General features: G+C 34.4%; 1 protein-coding gene across 1 annotated transcript in view; it reads right to left on the reverse strand.

Annotated features, from left to right (window-relative positions):
• Positions 1-19329, reverse strand: part of ADAM10 (ADAM metallopeptidase domain 10) — a 178252-nt gene that overhangs the window by 57767 nt on the left and 101156 nt on the right. Inside the window, exons 6-8 of the mRNA XM_012658069.1 lie at positions 8838-8987; positions 6463-6555; positions 3248-3431 (exon numbers count right to left, since the gene is read on the reverse strand). Of these exons, the coding sequence (XP_012513523.1) occupies positions 3248-3431; positions 6463-6555; positions 8838-8987 (427 nt within the window). The remainder of the gene's footprint in view (positions 1-3247; positions 3432-6462; positions 6556-8837; positions 8988-19329) is intronic.

Below are 19329 nucleotides of genomic sequence, written 5' to 3' on the forward strand. Positions count from 1 at the left end.
ATATATAGCTTAGTATCATTTTATAACTCCTCTCTCTTAAGAAGAAAATAGATTCCAGCAACATAAACCTCTACTAAGAAGCAGGAAACATTTCAACTTATTAGAAACTTCTCAGAAAAGGCTAGGGTGTTACAGTACATATATATATTACCTAGTAAAATAACTCAAATGCACTGCCTCTGGAGTCAAAAGGTCCGGATTCCATATTCTGATTCACATGCAGCTGTGTGATACTAGGTTGTTCACAAAGTTTCTGAACCCGTTTCCTCATCTATAGAATGAAGATAGTAATAATAATACCTATACCTCATAGGGGTATTGAAATAATCAAGAAGACTAACTATGAAACATTCCTTGTAAAAAATAAAAATAAGATATAAGTCAAATATAAAACTCAGTTCAGCCAGTAAAGGCAAAGAGAAGGGGAGAAGGAAGTTGTGAGTGTTATTTCAAGGCAGGTACCCTATGTTAGAAAAACTTGAGCCAAAGGAAAAAAAATCTCTTCTCTTTCCCACGCTGGCCCCTATTCTTCTGTCTCTGCCTAGCTCATGCCCAGGAGCTCTTAGAAAAAGGTTTTTAAGAGCTGGATTTGAAGATTTAACATAGAGTAATGGAAGAGGGCATCTGATGCCTGAAATAAAGAAGAGAGATAATATGGGAAGAAAAAAAACAGAGCAGAGCAGGGGAAATGGGGACAGAATGTTAACAACAGGGGTCTTATTTTTCCATTTTGGTTGCTAAACACTGTATCTTTGTTCATAAAGTACACAGGAAGTATTCTGCTTCACCCTTATGAAGAACCTAATGACAAAATCACAAGTAACACGTCACACCATTTTCAATCCAGAACTCTGTCTACTGCTACCTCAGCAAAATAAGCAATATTACCAATGGTGGTCCCAATATCTTAAACAGTAAGTGTCCCTAAAACCTATAACCCCAGTCTAATCATTAGGAAAAACATCAGACAGGTTCCAAATACAGGAGCATCCTACAATATACCTGACCAGAACTCCTCAAAACTCCCAAGGGAGGAGGTGGGGACATGGGAATTCTCTAATGTGCTTAATTTTTCTATAAATCTAAAATTGTTCTCAAAAATAAAGCTTATTTTTAAAAAATTAAGTTGATCAATCTATAGACATGAGGATATCTGAAGACTTAGGAAAAATGTGATCAACTTCCTACAGAACCATTATATTCTTAACAAACAACAGTCTATAGTTAAAAATACAAAATGGCAGGAAGTTTTTGTTTGAGATCACACACTCACTTGCCCAGAAGGCATCTTGTGAGCAAGCTTTAGAGACAAAAATATTAATGTTATGGTTCTTGAACTTTAGTGTGCATCAGAATCACCTGGAAGGCTTATTCAAAAAAAGATTGTTGGGCCCCACACTGACAGCTTTTTATTCAATAGACTTGGATAGGGCCTATAAATTTATATTTTAACAAAGTCCCAGGTGATGCTGATGCTGCTGCCCAGTCCATGGACTACACTTTGAGAACCACTTATTTGTGTGAGACTTAAGAACAACTATATTAATAGAGAATATACAAAGCAAAATCAAATGAATCCCTGAGTCTTTATAGTACTTATTAATGAACAGGGAAAAGGAATCATAAACTTTTATGATAAAATCATCCAACTATTCCAGGCGAAAGAGATTTCAGAGTATAAAAGTCATAAAACATGAATTATCACAGGAAAGAGTGAGCTGTACAACCTGCTGACAAGGCAAGTAACAAACAGCACAGATTATCATAGAAGACAAATATCCAAAAATATTGCACTATAATGTTCAGCCCATGACATAAATTTGTACCATGATGACATCATGAAATTGAGTACACTTTAAAACATGGAAGAAAAACAAAAGAAGCCTTGGAAATTACAAAAAAGATATTCATTACTGGCTTAAAAAAGAGTAAGATAGGCCGGGCACGGTGGCTCACGCCTGTAATCCTAGCACTCTGGGAGGCAAGGCGGGTGGATCGCTCAAGGTCAGGAGTTCGAGATCAGCCTGAGCAAGAGCGACACCCCGTCTCTACCAAAAAATAGAAAGAAATGATCTGGACAACTAAAAATACATATATATAGAAAAAAATTAGCCGGGCATGGTGGCGCATGCCTGTAGTCCCAGCTACTCGGGAGGCTGAGGCAGAAGGATTGCTTGAGCTCAGGAGTTTGAGGTTGCTGTGAGCTAGGCTGACGCCACGGCACTCACTCTAGCCAGAGCAACAAAGCGAGACTCTGTCTCAAAAAAAAAAAAAAAAAAAAAGAGTAAGAAATATAAAAGAAGATAGAGTACTACTTAAGATCTTAAAATATTCATAACAAATAAAAGAATAAACTAATAAGAATGGGAATAGAAAAGCTTGTCTTACTCTGGATAAAAGTTAATTTTTTAAAAAAGAAAAAAATGAAATATCAGGAGAAGGAAGAATTGCTGTATATAGGTCAGAAGACAATAGGCTACCAATCAAACTCCACTTGACAAGTCTGAGGTCCTTTCCATTCATCTTTTAATTAATAAATTTGCATTTCTCTAAACTAGACTACTGATCTTACCATACTATAAATCACAGATCCTTTCGCCTCCCTCCATCCCCTTCAATGTAATGGGAAGGGGATTATCCTATTTCAGTGTTCTCAATAACAGTAAGTTTTTATGTCTACGGTAGAGACTCAGCACAGTGTGGGCCCAGGTGATGATGTTAGCGGAGCTGTGGGTACTGAGGGCTTCCTGCCTATATCTCTTTCCATGTAACACTTCCGTTTTGTTAAAATAAAGGCTAGAAATAAAATAATAATAAAGGTAGGCTTTCTTTTCTTTCTACCTGCTGCTCCTTGACCAGGGTTTCTCTGCTCTTTATCTCACTACAGAACAGAAAGCAAGAGTATAATTTTTCCCTTTTGACTCTAAGTCCCCTATTATTAACTTTTGTGGAAAGATTATGTTTCCTTTTGGTTTCAAAAGTACTACTTTTTTTCCATAAAATTACTTATTTCAGCTACTAAATGGATATGGAAATGTCAGGATTTTTCCCTGTACTCTTTTCAAAATAAAAAGCTGCTTCATCTATTTTGCCACTTACATTACTCTTCTGAATCTTGCCTAACTCAAGTAGTGTGAATTAAGATATTGTACAGATATCACTTTCTCCTATACTTTGAAAATTCAATCTGTCCGGAAAATTGCTTTTTGTTTCAAATAGTAAGTTAAGACATAGTTAGGTAAACTACCTGAAGGTGCTCCAACCCAAGCCAGACCAAGTACGCCATCATCAAAATCTCGGTCTGTGAAGACATAGGCCAAACAGTAGTCATCATGATTCTGCTCAGAATTCAATTCCAGAAACTTCTCCACACCAATATTTGGGAAACGGAAAGGATTTGTAGGGTCCTTCTCATCAGCAGTTGTATTGATCTAAAATCCAAAACAATAATTTAAATAAGCAATTAACGTCAGCAGAGCCTTAGTGTCTCTGCTTACTTCCTTCTGCATATACCTGGACAGTATGCTTAGGGTCTGATGGAAACCAGGCCTGAATTAAGGCTTCTAGAATTGTTACCACTACGTCCATTCCCGAGCTGATCATAGAAGTCAAAAAAAAAAAAAAAACAGGCAGGGTCGGGGAATTAAAATTGAAGATGTTAAATTTCTGAGCAAGTATTTACCAGATTCCTGAATACTAAACACTCGGGGAAAAAGAACAAGTTTTGCTTTCAAAACCTCTAATAAAAGAAATACAGTTTCTCAAACTCAATCATCTGAACAAGTCTCCTTCAGTGCTAATCTCCTACTTATGGTGACAAGTATAAAGACATAAAACCCTAATTTTACCTAATTATTAGAACATAAGATAGATCTGAACTCAAGACTATCAGTTCTGCAGACAAATCATTCTCTTGGTTCTCCTCGCCTAAAGAGACACATGAGTTAAATCCAACTAAGAGCAAGTTCATTTTTTTTTTCGTAAATGTGGGAAAGAATTTTATTTGCTGATTTCAACTTCTTTTACTATTTTAAGCTGAGTTCCTCTTGACTGTTTCTTTTGATACTTAGCTACTATACTCCTGGTGAAGGTTTCTCCTTCACAATCTGAAGAATAATCTATTATAATATCAAACTCCTTTGAAACAAAAGCTTTCATTTATTAGCCCCTACCTCCTTTATGAGACCCCTGCCTGTCCCTTGAAGTCCTAGAACAATTTGGCTTTCCCCAGGTAAGCCAGGGAATTACACACAAGACTTGACAGAGGTTAAAAAAGGAATGTATAAAAGTAAATGTTTTTACTAGAAGGCAAACTTTTAGTCTATTTGAAAATGCTGGTAGTAAAGGGATGATATAATGGTTGATACAACAAGAACTACAGGTCTTTTCATGATCCATACCCTCTAGTAAAACCAAGAGGCTCAAAAGCAGGATGGCAAAAACACCATAAGGACAATTGCCTAAGGACAGATTTCAGAACATTTGGTTTCTCCATTAACAATTAACCAGAAACAATCAGTTATGGTCATTTAACACACAAAAATTTCAAAAGTAAGCATACTATGTATTATAGATAGTCCATGCTTAATGACATGGTGTGGCTTTCCTCCACTAAATACAGAAAAGAAATTCCCTGATAATTCTGTAATATTGGCCACAAATAAAAATTACATCTAAATTTTAGTTACCTGTATTACAAATGAGGCAATTAATATTTAATAGTTGCTGAAAATATAAATTTTAAATTATTTAATGGGTCATGAACAATCTTCAACAGATAAAATTTAAACCAAGGTTTTAATAAGAGTTATGGTCTAGAAACAACCAACTGCCACATTATTCATTTATATACATGTATTTCTTCATAATACGAATCATTTTCCTAAAAAAAGTGCTTCACTAAAATTTGTTCTGGAGTTCTCTACCTTTCACTACTTAGCATTTTATTGCTCTGCCTACTAAACAGCAGTATTTATACCACTTTTCACTTTTACTTGCTCACATATGGGTCTACATTGCTCTCAGGATATATGATACATATACTGTAAATCTACAGTATAAAACAATCCAATTTGAGATTTAATCATACTACTTTTAAAAGGAAGAATCACCTATAGCTATGTTACTAAATTATGTATTTACTAAAATTTTCTAGCACATACTTTTTTTTATATAGTCAACCATATTTTTTTAGAATATGTGATGCAGAAGCGAGCACAGTCAACCATATTTTAAGAAAACCAGGAGAGCACAAATATAAAGGAAGTCTGGCAAATACTGTTTTGTGAAATGATTTTTTTAAACTCAGGTGTTTATCTAGTTTATAAATTCTTAAAAGCCATACACATATATTTATAAAATTCACAGAATTTTTTAAACAGCCCCATTTTGACAGTAATTAATATAATATTTATTTGCAATTTATGACATTAAAATTAATCATCAGTGATCCTGTGGCTCTGGATTAGCATTTCTCCAAATGTGTTCTGCAGTATTTTGGAATCTCAGTTGACGTTAATTTTAAAAAGGTTCCATGGTCAAAGTAGTTTAGAAAAATATGAGTCTCTTTCCTGTATGACTTCTAAAAACTTGAAACATTTTAGTGTGAGCTGTGAATTTTCAAGATTATAGTATTCAATGTTTTTCTAAGTTCTAATTTTATTTAATATTTAAACACTGTATCTATCCTCCTTCCCTCCTGCTGCACCAAATGGAATACATACCAAAAAATATTGCACAAGGTAAATCTTAAGAAACTGGGGAATAATGTCAGGGGTTGGGGGGAGGGAAGTCAAGTAGTATATCTGTACTTATTGAGGGGTTAGGGCTTTCTTGATGGTATATTAATCAGATTAGGTAGAAGTAGTATTTTACCTCTATTGTAGTACAGATTAAGGCCTTTAATTCTTTTTTTTTTTTTTTTTTTGAGACAGAGTCTCACTTTGTTGCCTGGGCTAGAGTGCTGTGGCATCAGCCCAGCTCACAGCAACCTCAAACTCGTGGGCTCAAGCGATCCTGCTGCCCCAGCCTCCCAAGTAGCTGGGACTACAGGCATGCGCCACCATGCCCGGCTAATTTTTTCTCTGTATTTTTAGCTGTCCAATTAATTTCTTTCTATTTTTGGTAGAGACGGGGTCTCGCTCTTGCTCAGGCTGGTCTCAAACTCCTGAGTTCAAACAATCCGCCCGCCTCGGCCTCCCAGAGTGCTAGGATTACAGGCGTGAGCCACCGCGCCCGGCCAAGGCCTTTAATTCTTAAATCATAAACCCAAGTATGTCTGTGTGTGTGTGTGTGTGTGTGTGTGTGTATAAATGCCAAGAGTAAAAATAAACTATATCAGTAGACATAATTTAAACTATTACATGCATATAAAGATGAAATAAAAAGGAAGCATTTTCTTTTTGTAAACATGATTCCAATTGTTTCACTTTTTAAATGTTTGTAACTACTGAAGTTTCTTACTCTTATGCGTTTCACCATAAAACTGATGTTACGGATTCCAGAGAAGTCTGTGGTCTGGTAAATTGTATCAATTGCTTTAACATGACTGGATATCTGTCAATTTAAAAAAAGAACAGTATTTTAGAGGCAATGTTGAAATATGAAAAAGATTGTTAACTTCCATTTCCAAAATCAAGAATTAATTATTCATGTTCCACCACATTCAAATTTTAAAATGCCTATATCATATACTAGATACATTATACAATGGATAACTGGGCTGAGAGGGGAAATTCTGTATCTTTTCCAGATTCTTCCCTGGCCAACAGCAAACATACACTCTTGTTTCAGTCACATAAAAATTTTGTTTTCTCAATCCATCCTACAATGTCACACATCCATGCCTTTTCACATGCTTCCTCTGCCTAGGGTATTTTGGTCTATTTATCCTTTGAACATTCCTGATAATATCAGGACGCTCAGTCATTACCTGACTTTAATCCTTCTATTGCTGTACTTGTACACATTCCGTAAGCTTTGTTGACCACTTTTTATATACTAGGCACTGTTTTAGGTACAGGGAATATGGTGGTGAACAAAATAGAGAAGGTCCTATATATTTACAGAGGTTTATTCTAGTGAGGAAAGGGGGGAGGGAGATAGATAACACAAATATAAAAAAGATACATTCAGATTTTGCTAAATTCTAGAAGTAAGCATGGTGATAGAAAACAAAAGCATTTGTTTACCTAGCCAATTCCCAACTAAACTCTCTGGCTGCTAAACCTCTCTGTATACTACCTTCTCAACTTCATTTACAAAAAGCACTCTTGCTACCATTTTTATGTGAAAACATGTATGTACTTTCGAAACTATTTTTGAAGAAACTGTACAAATATAAAACAAGATGGTCAAGTAAAAAGCATTAACAATAATAATTTCAAAGGCAGCCCAGGCTGGCAAACATTACTAATGAAAGTCATAGGGTCCGCTATAAAGTCATGCTTTCTAATCTCAGCTGAGCCTAGCATTCTTTTATCCAGTGCTATTTCTACTCCCTTCCCAACATGGTGGCTCAAACATTTCTCCATAGTAGATCATACTTCATATTTTACTGAGCATTCATCTCTACTTTCCCCTCTCTTTATCTTCAAATTTCCCTATCTTTATCCATCTCTATCTTCCTTAAAAGGTAACTCTTCCTCTTAAAAGGTAACTTTTCTTTATTACTGACTCCAACTCTTAGAGGATCTTCAAGAACATTATTTTTCTCCAAAAGACATTGTGGATATTCAAGGACATCAGTATTTCTTTCTCTTATATCTTATATTGTTTCTCTACTGAATTGTTTTCCTCTTCCTATCAATTTGTTCACATAATCCCTATACTCCCTTTACCCCCAAATATTCCATATTATTTCTAAATCACCATTTTTTTTCTATTTTTCACTTTTCTTGAAACTTTTACTGTCTCTGCCAAACTTACTGCTTGCAATGTTTTCAATCTCACATTCTACTGAAATCTTACTTAAAGCTCATCGATAATCTAGCAACTAAAAATTATCTTTTGTAATCATTTTCCTTGATATCTCTGCAATGACACAATTAATTATGTACTTTGTCTTAAAACTTGTTTATTCCTTGGCTAATCCTATATAATCTCCTACCTCCTTAACTGTTAAATTTTTCCTTACTAGTGTCTCTTCTTCCTCCTATTCACTACATACAGATACAGTCCAGTTTTTTCCCTTTTGATTTCATTCTCTTCCTACATTTTCACTATCTCTTTTGTACCCTTCAATTTCATATAGAAAGCTCAAGGCTAATCTTCCCTAAGCTCCAGTTCCACATTTTCAAAATACTAAGGGAATGATCTCCTGGCTTTCACACATGTCTAACAATAAGCTCAACTCCACCACCTAAATGAATTCTATCATTTATACTAGCGCTACCTCCGTCATCCCAGTCCCAAATCCTTTGGGTCAAAAATACATTCATCAAATTCTCACTGGGTGCCTTCAACATGAAGGACATTTTCAAGGGCATCTTCAAAACTTTATACTGTAATGAGGGCTGAGAAAACACAAGTACAAATAATAATGTAACTTAGAAAATTTAACTCTCTTTCCAAAGCTAAGCTTCAGTGTCATAACGTCTTTCAGGAAATCATCTTCTTATACCTCTCTTTTGAATGACACTGAAATACCCCAACTGGTCTTTCAGTTATCTGTTTACTTACTTTACATATTTTGTCACATCACAACTGAAAATACTTTTTTTCCCCAAAATGAGATACACACTCACTAACTTTAATTTTTAAAGGACAGGTATAACAAAGGTATAATAAAACGGTAAGAGAACATGAGAACACCTAAAATAGTGCATAATTATAAATACCTGGGCAATCACAGCTTCTCGTGTTCCATAATATTTAAAAAACAAATGATCAGTCTGAATATAAAGCTGACAAGTATTTTTTTCAGCTGAAGTTGTACGTTTTTTCCTCAGAAGTTCTGGACCATTAGCAGCATGTTGTTCTTGAGGTGTCTATACATCAAAGAGTCATTTCTGATAATTAGTATGCTCAACTACTAAAATTTTATATAGTTAAGAATACACATTATAAATAAGTTGGTATTCTGCTTTATTATGTAACACCACAGATATTTCTGCTACCATGAAACATTCATAAACACGACTTTTAGTCTCATAATACTTCCCACATAGATGATTTACTATTTATTTAAGCATCTCCTTCACTTTTAAACATTTTCAAAACATAACTCTTAATATGTACTCATTTAAATCTAAAGCAAGTATTTAAGTTTATAATACTTTGCTATCTTCTTCTACCTCATCTCTAATATCCAACCTATCCTGTCAAATTTATCTTCTAAACACTTATGGAATCTGCCCATTACCTCTGTTGCCCAAGCTACCATTACTTCTTTACCTAGAGTACTTTAATAAGATTGATTTAATCAATCCATGTCCACTATTGGCCTTAGATCTATTCTCCATACTGCAATCTTTTCAAAATGCAACTTTGACTATGTCACCCATCTCCATAATGTATTTCGATGACTTCCTATAGTCTAAGGATAAAGCCTTAAATTCTTCATATGCTCCACTAAAAACCAGCAATGCACAGCATCTACTTACCTGTCCAGGTAAGTATTACTCATATATTACTTCACAAAGAGACCCTACTATTCTAGTTCTCTGTGCTATGGCTACACAAGCTTTCTTTACAGAGGCTTCCAACACAGAGTGTGTCTCCTGCCATAGTCTTTGCACATGCTGATGCTGCCTCTTCTGATCTTATTAATGTCTTTCTTCAGACTTAGAAAAGGTCAATTCATTCATTACATCACTTCACAAAACCATGTACCAATGTCCCTAACATAGTGCAACTTTACATTTATTTGTGTGATTATTTGTTTAATTTCTGTCCCCACCCCACCGCCATTACATCATCCACTAGAACATAACCTCTGGAAAGAAGAAACTATTGTTGTATTTCTTTCTCACTATACTGCTATCACCTAACAGACTTGGCAGCAAGCAGGAGATGCTCAATAAGTATTTCTTTAAAGAATTACTACTGCTACTAAATCTAAGCACTCAAACACTTGTCAACATCTAAAAGCGCCATCTTAAGTAAATTTTGATGGCACAGTAATATAGAACCCAAATTGAATTGGGGGGTCAGGGGGACAGGGTCTTTGAATTTTTTTTAGAAACAAGGTCTTGCTGTGTTGCCCAGGCTAGATTGAAGTGCTGTCATCATAGATCACTGCAACCTCAAACTCCTGGGCTCGAGCAATCTCCTGCTTCAGCCTCCCAAGTAGCTGGGACTACAGGCATTGCACCACCATGCCCACCCAGCTAATTTTTCTATTTTTTGGCAGAGACAGGGTCTCGCTCTTAGTTATTGAGAAGTGAACTTAAATCTTCCATCATATGATTTTTCTATTACTTTTAGTCTCATCAATTTTTGCTTTATATATTTTTGAAGTTATGATATCACGGACATACAAATTTAAGACTGTTATAACATACTGGGGAATTGAACTTTTATCATTATGACATATCTATTTCAGTAATGCTTTTTTGCCTTAAAACCTATTTTGTCTGATATTAATAGATATAATCTTCATTAGAGTCAGCAAATTTTGAATCTTACACCCTCTTACTTTCAATCTTTCTACACTTTTATATTTCAGGCGTAGCTTTTGTAAAACAGTTTGTGTTGTTTTTTTTAAATCCAGTCTGATTGTCTTTTTAAATTAGTACATCTAATCCATTTACCTTTAATATAATTACCAATATATTTGGGTTTAAATCTTCAATTTTATTATTTATCTTCTATTTGTCCGTTCTGCTCTATATTCTTCTTTCTCTCCTTTCTTGCCTTCTTTTGGATTTTTGGTTTTCATTATTTCACCCATTTCCCTCTACTAGCTTTTCATAGTTACATATTTTACTAATATAATCCTTGACTTACCAAAGTCAAATATAAATTAGAACCTTTATCTGTTCATAGAGAATACAAGAACCTCAGAACACTTTAATTACATTTTTCTCACTACCAATTTATCTCCCTTTATATACACACACACAACGCACAAATAAATACAATCACATAAGTCTTTATTATTAATGCTTCGTAGGACAGTCAGTATTCATTTAGAATTATCCACTGTGTTGTTCTTTATCCAATCTTTCATCTACAAGTTACCATTTAAGTCCACAATCTTTTCACTAGGAAAAAACCTTTTAGTGTGGTCTGCTGGCTATACTCTCAATTTGAAATGCCTTTTACTATCTATTTACACTGAGTATAGCATTCCAGGATGGCAGTTACTCTGTTTCAGAACATGCTACTGTCTTTTGGTTTCAACTGTTTCCAATGAGAAATGAGCTGCCATTTTTATGTTGCTTCTTTGAAGGTAATTAAACTTTTTTTCCACCTGTTTGCTTTTAAGATTACATCTTTGCTTTTCACAATTTCTAATAATAATGATAGTAAAGATGTTGTTTTCAGTGTGAAGTATTTATCCTGCCCAAATTATAGGACTTAATGAATTTGTCATCTGATGTCTCCGTTATATTAAATATTTGGAAAATTCTCAGACATTACCTGGCCTTACTTGACTCCCAGTTTCTCCTTCTGGGACATCAATACACACGTTAGACCTTTTTAAAGTAACATCTATGTCTCTTATGTTCTTTTCTGTATTTTCCATCCTTTTGTTTCTTAGTGGTTTGCTCTATTCTCTTGTACCATACCAATCTGATCTAAATCCATCAAATTCTTAATTTCTGCTGCTATATTTTTTAATTCTAAAATTTCCATCAGGTTCTTTTGTTCATTTTCAATTTTCTGCTGAAATTTTAAATTTTGTCTTTATGATTTGAACATATTAAAGTCTGCATCTGATAATTTCATTACCTAGATATTTTCAAATGGTTTTTTGTCTATTAATTCCCTTGTTCTTGCCATGTTGTTTTGTTTGTTCATATGCTGGTTACTTTGAACTGAGAGCCAGAAAATATATATGGAAAATCACAGACATAAGCAGAGGCTTGAGGTGATGATATCTTTAAAGAGGTGTACCTTCACTTCTGGTAAGCAGTTAGGCCTGGTGTACTCCTAATCCTGGATCACCTTAGTACAATCAGACACTAAGAAGATGTGATGCGAAACTTTGATCCCTATGAGAGGAGGCCGAATACTTTCTGATTCACCTTAACTCCTAGGGAGTAGCCCTTCAAGGTCCCAACATTAAGCTCTTCTGAATAGACCCTAAACAACATTTTCATCCTTAGCCTCATGAGTCTGGACAGTTCTACTCACCTTCTCAGTCTCTCATCTACCTTCTCAGGAACTGGAAAACACACCTGGAGAAAAGGTATGCCCAAATGCCAGGCTCACCTTTCTAAATGTACACTTTCTCTAAGATCTTGGTCTAATTCTTCCTAGCCTTGTTATCTTTCCAATGCCTTCAAATAGATACATACATACACAACTACATGTATGTGGATATACATACATATAAACATATATATTTTTAAAATATTTATATTTTGAGGCCAGGTTAGTTTTGTTGTTTTTTTTTTTTGAGACAGAGTCTCACTGTGTTGCCCGGGCTAGAGTGCCGTGGCATCATCCCAGCTCACAGCAACCTCAAACTCCTGGGCTCAAGCAATCCTTCTACCTCAGCCTCCCGAGTAGCTGGGACTACAGGCATGTGCCACCATGCCCGGCTAATTTTTTCTATATATTTTCAGTTGTCCGATTAATTTCTTTCTATTTTTAGTAGAGACGGGGTCTCGCTCTTGCTCAGGCTGCTCTCAAACTCCTGAGCTCAAACAATCCGCCCGCCTCGGCCTCCCAGAGTGCTAGGATTACAGGCGTAAGCCACCGCACCCAGCCAGGCCAGGTTAGTTTTTATCAGTTGTTCTAATCAGGAAAAGGAATACTTCTTTATTTCTTAACAATTCTTTATTAATTTTATGCATTGTATTTCTCAAAGTTTATAACTTGTCTTCACTTTAAGGTGTCTTTTACTCCTAATTTTCATATAGTAAAATATATAAATCTTTTTTATTCAAAGTGTTTCTCTACTTCAAAATCCGAAATATTTTTAATATCTTCTTTTGTGAAGTATCTTTTCAAATGCTTTGCCCATTTTTTAATTGGGATTTGTGCATTTTTTAAAAATTGAATTATGAGTTCTTTACATATTCTGGAGTACTTCTGTCAGATGTTCCGTGAACATTTTCTCACAGTCTGTGGCTTGTTTTTATTTTCTTAACTGTGTCTTCTGAGGCAAAGTTTTTGATTTTGATCAAGTCTCATTTATATTACATGTATTTTTTTGGTAAGATATTTTTGTACCTTTAGAAATTATCTATCCCAAAGTCACAAACATTTCTGCTATGTTTTTTCCTACAAGTTTTACTTTAGCTTTAGCATATAGGTCTATTTTCCATTTTTAATATTGTGTAAAGTGTGACGTGTGGGTACATCTCAATTTTTTTGTTCATGTGATATCCAATAGTTCCAATAACATTTGTTGAAAAGACTGTTCTTAGTCCTCCTTTGAATTACCTGGGGACCTTTGCAAAAAATCAACTGACCATGTGGACTCTACTCTGTTCCACTGACCTGTATGTTTATCCTTAGGGCAAGATGACAATGTAGCTTTATAGTAAGTCTTAAAATCAGATAGTATAAATCCTCCAGCATTACTCTTTTTAAAAAAATTGTTCTGTCTATCCTAAGTCCTTTACATTTCAGTGTAACTTTTAGGATCGGTTTGCCAATTACTAAATAAATCATTGCTGGGATTTTTGATAGAGATTGCACTGAACATACAGAACAATTTGGGGAGAACTGACATATTAACATTGAGTCTCCCAGCCATGAATACAGTATACTTCTCGTATTTCTCCGTTTGTTCAGATCCTTAATTTTTCCTGGCAATGTTTGGTAGTTTCTTCGTGTATACATCTTGCATATACTCTGTTAAATTTATTCTAAGTATCTTGTATCTTTTACGCTATTTTTAAATGATTTGTAAAATTTTCTAAATGTCATTGCCAATATATAGGACACAATTAATTTTTGCATACTGACTTTACTCTACGTCTTTGATAAGTTTGCTTATTATTTCTAGTAACTTTTCCAAGATTCTTTAGGATTTTCCTGGCATACTCTTGTATCACCTAAAATAAAGACAGTTTAACTACTCCTTTACAATCTATATACCTTTCATTTCTTTTTCTTGTCTTATTATGCCGAGTAAAAGTGAGAACAGCATCCTTTCTTTATTCCTGGTTTTAGGGGAAAGGGATTTAGTCTCTTAAGTATGGTATCCGTTGTCAGTTTTTTATAGATGTCTGGGGCTGTTTCCTTCTATTTTTAGTTTGCCAAGTATTGGGTGTTGAAACTTGACATATGCTTTTTTACTAGTCTATTGAGATAATCAGAGGGGTTTCCTCCTTTATTATGTTAATATGATGTATTATCTTGATTTTCTAATGTTACCCAATCTTACATTTCTGGTATAAACCTCGTTTGACCATTATGTATTACATTCTTCATCTATTGCTGGATTTCATTTGCTAGTATTTTGTTTAAGAAATTTTACATATATATTCATGAAGGATACTGACCTGCAGGTTAGTTTTCCTGTAATGTCTTTGGTATGAATGTCACGGTGACACTGGCCTCATAAAATGTGTTAAGAAGTTTTCCCTTTTCCTTTACTTTCGTAAGGACTTTATGTAAGATTTGTATTACTTCTTTCTTAAATATTTGGAATTCAACAGTGAAATTAGATTTGGGCTTAAAGTTTTCCTTGATAGAAAATTATTAAGTATCAATGTAATCTCATTCATATACACCCACATATATTATTGGTTGCGCTGTTTTTCTTAAGTTGTGTCTTTAAAGGAATTTGCCTATTAAATTGATATTGTTGAATTTATTGGTTCAAGGTATTCAAAATATGCACTTAATATCTACAGTAATATCATCTCTTTCATCTCTGATAGTGTTAATTTGTGTTTTCTCTTTATTTCTTGATCAGACTAGCTAGAAGTTTATCAATCATATTAATCTCTTCAATTGATTTCCTCTGCTGTTTTCCACCTCACTCAAATCAACTCTTACCTGTTGCTTTATTGCTTCTATTTACTTAGGGTTTAATTTGTACTTCTTTGTCTAGCTCTTAAAAATGGATGCTTATATGACTGACTTCTAGATCTTTCTTCTTTTCTAACATGATCATTTAAAAGTTTTCAATTCTCTTTTAGGCACTGCTTTACCTGAATCTCACAAATTTTTTTATTTTGTGGTTTTGTTACCATTCAGTTCAAAATGGTTTCACAAATTACATTATTTGGAAGTGTGCAATTTAATTTCCAAATATTTGGAGATTTTTTCCAGAATTTTTGTTGTGGATTTCTAATTTAATCCCCTTGAAACCTAAGAAACTATTCTGTATAATTTCAGTCCTTTTAAACTTATCAAGACTTGCTTTATGACCTACTAATATGTTTAGCAAATGTTCCGCATGCACTTGAAAAGGATGTGTATTCTACCATTGTTGAGTGGAGAGTTCTATAAATGTCAGTTAGGTCAGGTTGTTTGACAGTGGTGTTCAAATGCTCTATATACTTACTGATTTTCTGTCTACTTGCTCTATCAATCTGTCAACCTGTCTACTCAAAAAGGAGTGTGATCTCCAGCTATAATTTGTGGAGTCTTCCAATTCTCCCTTCAGTTCTGTCAGTTTTTCCTTCATGTAGTTCATAGCTCTAATAGTAACTACACTATTAACTAACATTTAGAACTGTTATTTCTTCTTGATAAAGTGGCACTTTCATCATTATAAAAGGTCCCTCTTTGTCTCTAGTGATATTCTATGAACTGAAATATATTGTTTGATATTAATATGGTCACTTTAAAATTCTTATGAGTAGTGCTTGTATGATATATGCTTTGCCATCCTTTTAAAAGTCTGTGTCTTTACGCTTAAATTGTATTTCTTTTAGACAGATTTGGTCTGGTTTTTTTTTTTTTTTTGAGACAGAGTCTCACTTTGTTGCCCGGGCTAGAGTGAGTGCCGTGGCGTCAGCCTAGCTCACAGCAACCTCAGACTCCTGGGCTCAAGCGATCCTACTGCTTCAGCCTCCCAAGTAGCTGGGACTACAGGCATGCGCCACCATGCCCGGCTAATTTTTTCTATATATTTTTAGCTGTCCAATTAATTTCTTTCTATTTTTAGTAGAGACGGGGTCTCGCTCTTGCTCAGGCTGGTCTCGAACTCCTGAGCTCAAACAATCCGCCCGCCTCGGCATCCCAGAGTGCTAGGATTACAGGCGTGAGCCACCGCGCCCGGCCTGGTCTTGTTTTTTTAATGACTTTAACCATCTTGGCTTCTAATTTATGTTGCTTAGTCCATTTATATTTAATGTAATCACTGATGTGGTTAGATTTAAACTTACATCTTGCTATTTATTTTCTATCTGTCCCATCTAGTCTCTGTTCTTTTTTTTCTCTTTCCCTACCTTCTTTTGAATTAACCAAGCATTTTTAATTATATTTGATATCTTTTATTGACCTGTTAACTATATCTCCTTTATTTTTTTCATTGGTTGCCCCAGGGCAGAGGACATTTCTACAAACTTTTTCTTATAAGGCCTAATGATAAATAAACATTTAGACTTTTGGATCACATGATCTCTGCCACAACGACTCTACTCTGTCACTACAGTGCAAAAGCAGCCATAGACAATGAGTTAATGAATGGGCATGGTTGTGTTCCAATAAAACTTTATTTATAAAAACAAACAGCTGGCCCTGGGCCCATAATTTACTGACCTCAGCTTTAAGGTTTGCAATATCCACCTTTTTCATAGAACATTCTACCTGCCAAAACTGTGCTACTTCACATAGTGTAAGAAACACAACAATGTACTTCCATTCTTCCTTGTCTTTTACGCTGTCATAAATTTTGATTCTTTGTATATTACAAAACCCATTATACATTATTATTTTGATTTAAGTAATAATCTCTTGAAGAAAATTTTTAAATGAGAAAAAAGTCCTTCATATTTACCTACACATTTACTATTTTATGCTCTTCACTCCTTGTATAGATCTGAGTTTCCATCTGGTATCCTTTTTCTATCCTTTTCCTGAAAAATTTCCTTTAACATTTCTTGCAGTGTGGGTCTCCTACAGACAGATTCTCTCGGATCTTGTTTGTCTGAAATGATCTTTAATTTGCTCTCATTTTTGAAAATTATTTTCACAGAACACAGAATCCTAGTTTGCCAGGTTTTCTTTCAACCCTTTGAAGATGTCATTCTATGTCTTCTGGTTTGCACTGTGTGATGAGAAGTCAGCAGTTATACTTATCTTTGTTTCCCTCTATGTAAATGTATCTTCTTTTCTCTGGCTGCTTTTATGCTTTTCTCATTTCCAGTTGTTTCCAATAATTTAATTATAATAAACCCTGGTATGGTTTTCTTTGTGTTTATCCTGCTTGAGTTTCATTGAGCTTCTTGGACCATGGATTGAAATTTTTCTTCATATCTGAAAAATTTGGAGGCATTAATTTTTCAATACTTTTTTCCGCATCTCCTCTTCCTGGACTCCAATTATTTTCTCTCTGTGCTTAGATATGGATAATGTCTACTGTTTTATTTTCCTTTATTCAAATTTACTCACGTTGAGTTCTGCAATAATTTTCTCTTAAGCCTACCCACTAAATTTTTCACTTCAGATAATATATTTTTCAATCTAGAAGTTCCATTTGGTTCTTTTTTAGAATTTCTACTATCTCCTTTTTATATTCATGTCTTTAATTCTTTGAACATATTAATAATAATTCTTTTAAAATCCTTGTCTGTTAATGCCTATAAATACTGGTTCTGTTTCTATCTGGGTGGTCTTTCTTCTGATTATAGATCACATTTTTACATTTCTTGTCACATAGTAATGTTCTTTGAATGCTAAACATTGTGAAGTTACATTGTTAAGTATCTGGATTTAGTGTTCTCCTTAAACAAATATTATTGATCTTTTTACTGACAGGCAGGTAACTGATTTGAAAATCATCTTGACTTTTTGAGGTTTGTTTCTGGAGTAGCCTTTACCATAGGGCTACATTAGCCCTACTCGTACCATGGTTTGGGATCTCTATCAAGTATAATTTCTAATAATTGTTCATTTCATAGAGTCCCCAGTAGTTTTTCTTTATCTCATAGTTTTCTCACAGAATCTTACCCTATGCAGGCATAGCTTAGGATTCAGCTAAGATTCAAGGCAACCCCTATGCAGATATATCCGGGGCTTTTTCTCAGCACAGCTATCTCCTCTCAGGTACTCTGCCCATAAGTACAGACACCTCAATCTTCCTGAACTTTGATCTCTAACTCTCCAACTCAGCAAGATTGCTGTGTACTTCTTGCTCTTCTCGAGATACGCTTCCCTGCTCCATACCTTAAATTTTGATTCAACTAAAAAGGCAAGGAAATCACACAGGTATTTATTTCGCTGCTCTCAGAGATCTCAACCCTACACTGCCTGTTGCCCAATGTTTGAAAATAATTGTTTCATGTATTTTGTTCCATTTTCTAGTTGTTTACTGCATGGGGTCTAGTTGCATACCAGATACTCCACCATAGCTGGAAAGAGACATCTGTGAGTTTTAAAGTTTCATTTTAGACATTTAATACTTTATCAGGAGTTTTTTTGTTGTAAATACAGTGTTAGATGGAGATCCAACTTCATCTTTTTCCAAATAGATTAACATTTTTCCTGGCTCCATTTATTAAGTGCTCCCTCCTTTTACTTACTAACTTGGGATTACAACTCTACCAAGTTTCATATATATATATACATGGGTCTGTTCCTGAGTACTCAATTTTATTCCCCTAGTCAATTTTTCCCTCCCACTAATATCACACTCTCAATTACTATAATAAATCTTAACACTCTCTAGGGTAAATCCCTCTTTCCTGCTTACCACCTTTAGATGGGCTACTTCTTAGTCCTTTCTTTCGCATATAATATTTTAGGCCCATTGAGTGTTGTGATTAAGCCTGCTGTAATCTATATTGGACTTGCTCTGAATCTGCATACCAATAAGGGGAGAACTAACATTTTTATGATATTAAATACTATTTTCCATTAACATAGTGTATCTCTCCATTTATTTAAAATCCATCTTCCTTAACATTTTTTATAAAGTTTTGATTTCCCTTATATCAGTTTTATAATTCTTTGTTACATTTATTCTGTAATACATATTATTATTAATGATGTCCTCTCATTATATTTCCAGTAGTCTACTGCTAACATAAATAA

The sequence above is a fragment of the Propithecus coquereli genome, unplaced genomic scaffold, assembly GCF_000956105.1.
Source record: "Propithecus coquereli isolate 6110/MARCELLA unplaced genomic scaffold, Pcoq_1.0 Scaffold57, whole genome shotgun sequence".
In the NCBI taxonomy this organism is placed as follows: Eukaryota; Metazoa; Chordata; class Mammalia; order Primates; family Indriidae; genus Propithecus; species Propithecus coquereli.